Source organism: Porites lutea, chromosome 9, assembly GCF_958299795.1.
Source record: "Porites lutea chromosome 9, jaPorLute2.1, whole genome shotgun sequence".
Lineage (NCBI taxonomy): Eukaryota > Metazoa > Cnidaria > Anthozoa > Scleractinia > Poritidae > Porites > Porites lutea.
This window is the reverse complement of record NC_133209.1, coordinates 29,170,051-29,180,046: the sequence shown is the minus strand read 5'-3', so window position 1 is coordinate 29,180,046 and position 9,996 is coordinate 29,170,051. Positions and strand designations below refer to the sequence as shown.

The window sequence follows — 9,996 nt, the reverse complement described above, 5'->3', positions numbered from 1 at the left end:
TTCTTTTGTGATGACGGTACCTGCAAAAGATCCAAATTCTCAGCCGTATACATGTATCTCAAAAGTAGCGATTTCAGCGGCCACTAGAAATTAGAAGGATCAGGAGCCCATTATTTATGGGCTCCTGGAAGGATTTGTTAGCCTGCGAAAACAGCCATATCTCTTCGTCCCCGGCCGTTAAGGAGGTTTTAGCATGTTCTATGTTTTCAGATAGTAGAGATAACGCGAAAGTGAAAGGCACGCGAAAATATAAGCTCCTTATTTTCGTCGGAGAATTCCCTTTACGACAATCAGTTACTAAATCATCAAAATAAGAATTAATAAGATAAACGTCAAATTAAATATATTTTGATGTTTACAAAGTTTCAAAATCTAAAAAAATAGCTTTACACATTGCTGTTTTACAGCGCCGGTGAACAAAATGTATTACCGTACAACAGTTGTTGCCTCCTATATCAAAGACAAAATTTTCCGAATCAATATTTACAAAGCTATTTTCAAGTTTCAAAAGGCACCATACACCCTGTTCAGTGCATGGTAAGGTGATTTTTACCTCAATAATTGAGTAATTATGGCTGCCTCAAATCTCGTCATCATATCATATTCAATGTTAAATATAAATGGTTTTTATCTTACATTTTATGTTGCACAGATTGTATACCACAAGATTACATCAACTAATATCAAGTTAGGTCTGGTGATAGATGCACAAACTGTCGTATTTTTTCCAACAGTTAGAGGAGCTGTGTCAAGAAATTTACCAAAACTCAAACAGTGAGAACTACTACCAAAGTAAGTGAAACATTTAAATTCTCGCTCAAAACGTTAAAAAAAGGAATAAACAGCAAAGAAAATGCAAAAGGAAACAGAAATGGATAAACTTGAGGAAGATTGAAACGGATGGCAGTTGCGGTTTATGAAAACTTTTTAGCCTAACAGTTTTTAAATGTTCAATTTTGGAGCGTTTAAGACATATTTGTTAGACACGAAGCTATGATTCTCTCAATCACCCGAGGAGTAATTTCTCCAGTTCCAAGCGAATAAGGACGAACAATCGGCATTTTAAACAAAATAGACAGCTTAAGCAAAGACGTTTTTGAGCAACCTCGTTCCAACGTTCTCTCTCACTCCCCAGGGAGGGGTAGGAGAGACTCTTGGGAACGAGGTTGGTTTTTCAGCGACGTACGTCAACCGGAAGTGAGCCCTTTCAGTCCCTGACTCGTTCCCAGTCGTCTCTCATTATTAGTATTTGGCGTGGAAGACTGGAACAGGCTCTTTAACGAAGGGGATGACGGGAAGGAATCTTTCCCGCGCGCATAACCCAAGTGCTTCCCTAGTAAATAATTAATGAGTAGAGTCAACTTAGAGACGACTGGGGACGAGTCAGTTTCAGTCCCTTTTAATATGCCTTGACGCCAACAAATTTGTCAAGCTAAGTGTCTTTACTATTGTTAAGACGATTTGCCAGAAAATTAGGGAAACATCACTCCGCAAGAATGCTAAACGTTCACTTTCGGTCGACGTACATCACTCAAAAACGTCCTTGCTTTTAAAACTCCCTAATAAACTACAAGGGCACCCAAAGACGATTTCCTCCTAAATACACTGAAAACACTTTTTAGGCTATCCAGAGTACTTTTACATCTCTAGAAATGCATTCTAAGAGGCGCTATAAAATTTTAATCTGTTCGGTCACCCTAGTGGAACTTGAGTCTTTTCGAAATTACAAGGGCTTCAATATTATCTTCCCGAAAAGTTTAGATGCAATTTGACGTATCACGAAAGTTAGACATTTTCTGGTTTCTCTGTCCATCGCATTTTTGAATCCGAAAGTTTAGGTTTCCTGTATTCCTCGTAAAAGAGCCTAACTTGGGAAGTGAAACGTGAAAATTAAAGATTAGAAAACCGTAGGGAATTTATTAGAAAAGCTTTGAAAATTGTACGTAAATGGAACGGTCATCTAAAAATTTTTTAGCCATCCTCAAGTAATAGAAAATTCTAACAGTCGTTGGGTGCCCCTGAAACTAGGTCGCCGTGACACAAGCCCTTTAACATCACGTCGCTGAAGACTTTTAATCCCAACTCTAATTTCGTTTAACCCTCCGGTTTGAAACTTGTCGGCCGAAAAACCAACTTGGCACCTTTATATATGTATTAACATTATGTCTACATTTTATTCCTTCTGTCGTTGAGATCAGTGATGTGGGTTGGACTTGACCGCTGGTTTCAAACTGTCCGCTGGTTCAACGGTTTTCAAAGCCTGAATATCGCTGCATGTAAAGTAATCCGGATTCCATAAAACGTGGAAAATTGTTGGTTGTGGAGACCGGAATCCTGGGCTTTGGAATCCGAAATACAGCTCAAGGAATCCGGAATATGCCTTACAATTGGAATCCAGAATCCAAGTTCCACTGACATGGATCCGGAATCCACTGCGCGGAGTCCAGAACCCAAGACGGTCTTCAATGACCTTACAGGGGGTGGTGGGGGGCGACTGAATTATCCCGAATAATTTAATACCCCTCGTATCATCTCTTGGATGACTTTTTTCCCGAGGGAGGTCTGGGTGATTTTGATGTTGGCGTCGAAGGCCTCATTGGATACTGAGCAAGAACAGTCTTTCGAGGCGACTTCGCGGTAGATTTTTTCTTTCCCTCTTGTTTTTTGTCCGCCGGTTTGGCCGATTCTGGTTGAAGCAAGCTCTTAATTTCATCGCTTTCCTGTCCTGAGCCGGCTACAACAGCCAAACATCTCGCAAGGTTCGTTTGTTCCAAGTCCTTTTTAGAAAGAAGCTGCATAATATCACGACCATCGTCCAGGGGGTTTAGCCAAGTGGATTTACGAACATCAGCCAGATTCATTTTCGTACCTTTTGGAACATAAATCTGAAATAGCACTTCTACTGCTTCAGCTTTTGTGAGATTTCGGCCCTTCGCAGACACTAAGGAGAAACAAAAAGTCCACGTTATGCTACTGGACCTCAAGCACCTCCTTTTTTGTTCTAAGTCAATCGAGTAAAAACTGCAAGAGAAGAAAATGGCCGCAAAGGAGATTTGATTATACGATACTTCCATCGCCTTAAAATGTGAAATTGGGAGGTTTTACATCGTAGTCATGCACTGGCGGCAAAGAAATGTACCAAGAAGTGTGATGCAAGTGCAGAATTGTCGTTTTGTCCGTTAACAGTTTAGGTCGCGCAGACAAGCAACGAAGACGACGACGACAACAAGAATATAAAATAAAAAAGTGGGTTATGTTCTCGTTTGCCGTCGCCGTCGTCGTTTCTTAAGCTCCTCATGTCCTCCGCGACCTTAACTCCTCAGTTTTTTGTAGAGTAGTAAACATCATCCACTAACACTTCAAACTATGATCACGTGACTTACTCTTAGTGACGAGCTCTATGGCATCATCGATTTCTTTCTGTGAAGGTACATGTCCAACAGACTCGAAGAACTTTTTGATATCTTTATATTCTAGGACACCACCAGTGGCAAACTTATCAAATGCCACTTCGTACTCTGAAACGTACGAAACTCGTATGTCAACAAAGGAAAAGACAAACTTAATAAGCGAAATCAATCAAACCAACGATTCAAACAAATACTTTCGAATTACACACACAAAACCATTAGGGGTGGTTACCATTTTCACATACGTCCCACCCGGGTGGAAATCTTGTGCATAAGCATAAAACAATAAAATTTGACGTGATTGGAGAACGATCCGCTACAAAGTATATCCAGATCAGCTGAACCGATTAAAAATAGTAGAAAAATTGCATCGCCTCAAATCATAAAAAGGAATAGCGCTAGCTTGCGTAGCAAGCGTTTACGATCCACTTATTTCGCGAAAGTTGAAGCTAGAGCTAAAAAGGCTCTCGTCTCAACTTTTTCAACGAACTGGCGCGGGAAACGCTTGCTGCACAAACTGGAGGGACGGAAAACCATTTAATTTTCCTACCGGAGTTTCCGGTTTTCCCACGTAAATTGCAAGTGCTCCAGGTTGATATTTTAAATCTCCTGGAACAGTTTCGCATCAGAGCTGAACCTTGTATACGTACTATTTAAGCGTTCCACATACTCCATCAACTCGTTAAACTGTAGAGCGGTGCGTGGCTCTTTGACTCCATACCGCTTCTGTATTCTGTAGAGGAGGGCCTGATAACCTTTGATAAACTTGTTGTAGTCAAGCGTCCGCTTCAGAGCCTGTTGACAAACAAGTTAATTCAGATATTAATCAGTTAGTCATGTTTAAGGAAAGCGGTGAAAAACTATTTCATTCCCCTTTTAATGCAAGACAGATTTACGGTGAGATGACTCGTCGCTGGTCTGAGAAAACAGCCGGCATTTCGCGACGCCACTTCTGGTTTCCCCGCGAAATGACGTCTGAGAAACGAGCGCAGAAATTCCATACTGATGACGCGTCACTACCCAGATGTATGTATTGCTTCTGATTGGTCGCGCCGCTTGTGAATTTTGCTTTAACCAATTCAAATAAAACCTCCTTGGTAGAACTCTTGCATAGTACTATTTTTTACAAATTGATATTTGGAATCTTTTAATAATTTTCACTTTGGCCATTGTTAGGTGTTATAGATTTTTTGTTTAACGATCGAGGGTGGGCTGCCCGAAGAAGTTTTCATTTCATACTGACCAGATCTTATTCAAAACTCTACAGGGTAACTGTTTATACGTGGTTTTGTCATGCACGCAGGAGAAAGGTATTGAAATACCGTATTTATTCGAATAAGCACCCAACCTCGAATTAGCGCCCACCTCGAATAAGCGCCCATCCTGAAGGCAGAAAAATTTAATAAGCGCACACCCCCACCCCACCTCCCTCCCTCTCAAGCTCAAACTCAAATAAGCGCCCACCCCCTTTCTGGTCCCTCCACCCAAAAAACCTTAAATAAGTACTGATACGAGACTTGCCCGAAAACGGAGTTTCCTTCAAAGTATTTTAAAGAAACCTTGCTTTGTTACATCTTCGCGTTTTATTATTACCATTTATTGTATTGTTGCAAAATTAACATACTACACTTGCTGAAAATGGTGAAAATTTAATAAGCGCCCAGCCTCAAATAAACGCCCACTCTCAAGGTTCAAAAATTTAATGAGCGCTCAGGGCGGTTAATCGAATAAATACGGTATACCTATGATATTTTTGACCGAAAAAAAAACGGAGCAACCACCATTAACCTGGCCTTCCTTCTATTCCGACCAATGACAATGATGTTACCTTAGCCTTTGACTTCTCCAGCATTCGACGAACAAACCATCCTCGGAAGTATCTAAAAAGGGCAAAATAGGAATAAATATCGTAAAATATCTGCACCATGAGTTGGGAAGTCACCTCTTTAGATACGAGAAGGCAACTGGAGCCGAAATGCGCCCCGCAATTGTTCCTGGAATCGTTACTGGGGACGCGCCACTCAGCTGTTGGTCGAATTCCCCCCCCCTCCCCCTCCCCCCGCCTGTCCGTAGTAACGTTCCCAGAAGTCTTTGCCAAAGTTAACTCGACCCAGTTTCCCTCTCGCTTCTAAAGTGGCGAATAGGCCATTTCCGGGTTCCCCTGGGCCTCTGTATCAAAACGAGTATAAGTGCCCAGCCTTTGATATGGAAATGATTTTTCATACTCATGCAAATAAAACTCATTTCCACAGGAAAGGCTGTGCACTTGGCCTCACTTTGAAAGTGAGGGTTTTTGGAACTCGGAAGTGGCCTATTTGGAAGCTTCTTTTGCGATCAAAATCCACGTTCCGTATGTAAAAATCATTAAGGAAAAACAACTGAAGAAACGTAACAGAATAAGGAAATCAAGTCCTCAGGACTTAGTCAATGAACAAACAAAGCTAGTGAAGAAAAATAAGTGGTACAAACCTTTGTATCGTAATGGCTGCAGCCTTTTTCTGAGCTTTAGTTGGACCTTCTGGCGTTGGATGAAATACTCTGAAAAAGGATTAAAAAATGTTTCGTAAGAACTTCAGTAACGTAGAAAACAAAACGATACATTTGTTTCTTTACCGTAATCAAGAATTATGTTCTCTGCACTACAAATAAAGATCCCAATACTCAAGGGCCACAGAGAGTTTCCAATAACAACTTGCAGATTACCCATCAAATCCCAACTAATTCCAGGTGAAATGAGCTGCAAGATGCGTATTTCACTGCGTCCAAAGATAATATAGCACTATCGCCGGACAAAAACTTTCTTGCACGATCCGGCCCGGCATAGTAGTAATTTTGAAGAATAAGTTAAGCGAAATAAGAGAAGGGAAACTTAGGCGTAGGATAAATGTCGAACTTTTCACGAGACAAACAAACTTAGTGAGTTAAGTTCATGAAAAGTTCGACATCTTCATCATCATTATCATCATTCTTTATTAGCATTTTTTTAACAGCAAATTTAACAGGATACAGCAGGTTGTTAGGCGAGGAGACCTCAAGAAACCACTAGGGTTATAAAGAGAGGCCACCTCGACATCACAATATTATAAGAAATAAGGGCTGCGAAGAAGTAAGGCTAAACTAATTTAGTAACTATTTTAATAAAAACTCTAGCACTTTGTTCTTAAAGACAGAAAAGCTTGACAAGTCTGTAACAGATGCAGGAAGACAGTTCCATTCCATGGCTCAATTAAGTTCGTCTGAATGAGTTGTGATCGTCCAACGCGTTTTACCGGTCTGCTTCAGACGGATGGAACTAACATCTGAAGATCGTCTCCGGGACAAACGTCGATCTCCACATGCGACGAACTAAACTAACAAATTAAAAATTTGTATGATAAAGTATACTTAGCCTCGTTCAGCTAAAATTGCCTTTCGGTCTGATTCAGTTGATTGATTCGACGCGTCCTAAGTTCGCCGTCCGAAGATTCGACGATCTTAACTGTATTTAGGTCGAGTAAAATTAGAGTTTAGTTCGTCCCATGAAAAGTTTTCACGTTTGTTCGAGGCCTTAGCAATTCAAGACGAAGAAAAGTGAGGAAAATGAAACGGAAATAATAAATAAAGTAACTAAAGCTTGACAGATAAAATACAGCATCGCCTCTTACTCATATATTTGTTGATGTGCCTGAACTTGTTTTATTTGTTGCTCGTGTTTTTCGGCTTCTCTGCTTTGCCTACAAGGAAATGTTTGCAATGACTATTGGTAGCTTTTATCCAAGTTTCAAAACCTCATTAATATTTAGTAGGCATATTGTCCACTAGACATCGCGGATTAAGTCACGTGTATTATAGGACCTTCATACCCGGTAAACTAAACAATATGAGAAGTTAGGTGAGGGCTTTAAATTCAGTCTTGGGGGAAATACAAGCCTAAAATGAATAAAACAACGGATTACTGATTAGGATGAGCACACAGTATACTAATAAACATGAAACTTTATATTGTAATATCGACGGTCCTCCTAATCAGCAAATAAATGAGAAGTCGAAAATCTGACATTATTTATCGTCCAGAAAAAGTTCAAAAACATTTTTTCATACATAACCCAACAAAAAAACCGTTGACCAATCAGAACTTTAAATATTCTAAAACGAAATACGAAGTTGTTTAACCAAAAAAGAACCAAACCACGGTCCATGTTACCATTCAAGAAGGAATGGGCGAAATGAGTCACAAGCAACAAAATTTAGTTCTTACCAGTTCTTTGCAATTCCGTAAAAATTATCAAAGTTCATTACGTCGCGTTGCAGTTAGATTTAGCGACACGCTACTCAAGCAATTTTTTCCTATTGTGCAGCTGGTTAACTGTGAAATTTCTACCATTTGGATGGCTGTATCGCGAAGACAAGCAAACGCTTACACTGTTTACTTCAGTTGCATAATGCACTTGCATAAATACTTATGTTTAACTTTTTTTAATCAACACGTTTTAAAAAGAAAAATACATTATGAGATGAATAGTCCGGGACGTTTTGAAGCCGTTCAAAGCACTCACAGCACGTGAGCTATCAAAAATTCGAGCACGAACGTGATAAATCACTGCTGTTCGTGTTTTAACCATTACATAAAAACCAATTACTCACATAAACAGGGCGTACTGGTTTTTCTGTTTCCTGGCATCGCCTCGTTTCTTTAGGTCCTGTTTGTATTTTCGCGCCCATTCCAGGTCACGTGAGCTAGGAGTATACGTCTGCAAGTTCAGCTCCATCTTTCTCTTACGGGCAAGAAATCCGCGGAAATTGCTGCAAACAAGATGGGCCGGTAGCAAGTCAAGATCTGCTCACTAAAGTATCAAGAGTTCTTTTTTAGCAATATGCTTTTCAGGAAGAAAATGTTGCCTGAAAATGCGAGTACAATGCAGTCGCTATCTGATACGGAAAAACACCAGATAAAATGCGGGGGAGTGGGGTCTGGTCAGGAGCCCGTAATCTAAGGAGTCTGGTGAGAGTGAGAGGTTGTCGGATCCTCTGGGGATGATAACGGACAATATAATGTACAAAAGCATTTGTCAGTAAACACTATGTCAGTGGCGAATTTAAGGTATCTTTCTCACCTTGGGGAACATCTGGGGGTAAGGAATTCACAAGCGTTTGCTGATAAACATTACATAAACTAAATCTGCCTATATTTGAGAGTGACTATAGTTTCTGAAGAGGGAATGAGGAGATCGTCGATTTATAAACGTACCTTTGTAACGTGACAGCTGCCTTTCGCTGTCGTTCTACGTTCGCCACTTGCAGTTGTTTTAAATACTGCCTTGCCATAAAGCCTCGGAATATTCTAAATTCATAAGAGGAACATAGCTGCGTTTAGAATCTTGTAATGTTCTTTGAAATATAATGTTAACACGGTTGTATTGTTTTGGCTTAGCATCCATACACTTAGCGAGAAGCTGGAAAAAGTTGGTGTTACCCTCCCCCCCGTCAGGAGAAAAATAACGAGTTGTACAATCATGCAATTTAGCAGTTTTATCGGGTCACTGTATAAACACGGTACAGTTGAAGGAGTGTGATGTAATGGCGAATAGAGTTGAAGGAATGCGTGGTGGTATGGATAAGCGCAGCAACCTACACTTTTTCGACACTTCGTTACGTTTACAAACAACAACAACAACAACAACAACAACTTTATTCTTTGTACAAAAATACAAAAGTGCACCACAAAATATCCACATTTCAGATTTCGGGCCAATAATTGTGAAACTTTGGTCGGTGCAGTGAATGTTTTGGAAGACGAATTTTGACCAAGTTTCTTGGCCAAACTCGGAGTAGTCAATAAGAGAAGCGATAGCATCCCAAAAAATTCCCATTGTGCAATTCGACACAACAACACTGATCCAGGGATGCTTGTGCATAAACATAAAACTTTAAAATTTGACGAGGTGGTAGAATGACCCGCTACAAAGTATATCCAAATCAGTTGAACAGACTTAGAAGAGTATAAAAATTGTATCGCCTCAAATCACAGCCCATATTTTCTAAAGCTTCCTAAACGGAATGGCGCAACCCATTCGATTTTCTTAACGGAATTCCGGTTTGGCATGTAAATGGTAAGTACCCCTAGTCTCACGCGAACGCTCAGAACGGACAATGAATGCATGCTTGCATGCATTCTTTGAGGTGTGCTTCACCCAGTCAGAGAAAGGTTGTAAGTCGGAAGCACTCACTTGCCTTTCAGCGGGTATTCGTGTTATTGCCGTAAAACTAATCATAACAGCGCACACAGATAATGCAATGAACCAATCAGAAAACCAAGGAACTTGTTGTATCCTGACTGGTCCCCAATCCCCTGGTCTCTTGCTCGAAATCGATCTCCGCGAAAGTACAGTAGGCTTTGTAAACACGTATTTCTGGTTGAAACTATAGAGGTTTTCAGTTAAGTCTTTCACTTAAAACACTCACCTCTGTATGTTAACCGCTGCCCAAACTTCTCGCTGTCTCATATAATCCTCTTGTAATAAATACTAAGAGAAAAAGGAGCATAACTATTCAATCAATCAATCAATCCGCCTAGTCTGTCAACAGACTAGGCGGCAAACATGTACAA

At 40.3% G+C, this 9,996-nt stretch overlaps 1 protein-coding gene across 2 annotated transcripts in view; it reads right to left on the bottom strand.

Annotated features, from left to right (window-relative positions):
* Positions 1-322: 322 nt before the first annotated feature.
* The window catches only part of LOC140947749 (uncharacterized), a 32,496-nt gene continuing 22,822 nt past the window's right edge, over positions 323-9,996 (bottom strand). For both annotated transcript variants that reach the window (XM_073396927.1, XM_073396928.1), the window contains exons 19-27: positions 9,852-9,913; positions 8,638-8,730; positions 8,034-8,192; positions 7,055-7,123; positions 5,880-5,948; positions 5,239-5,290; positions 4,061-4,205; positions 3,384-3,518; positions 323-2,941 (exon numbers count right to left, since the gene is read on the bottom strand). In XM_073396927.1, the coding sequence (XP_073253028.1) occupies positions 2,529-2,941; positions 3,384-3,518; positions 4,061-4,205; positions 5,239-5,290; positions 5,880-5,948; positions 7,055-7,123; positions 8,034-8,192; positions 8,638-8,730; positions 9,852-9,913 (1,197 nt within the window). In that variant the 3' untranslated portion in view covers positions 323-2,528. The remainder of the gene's footprint in view (positions 2,942-3,383; positions 3,519-4,060; positions 4,206-5,238; positions 5,291-5,879; positions 5,949-7,054; positions 7,124-8,033; positions 8,193-8,637; positions 8,731-9,851; positions 9,914-9,996) is intronic.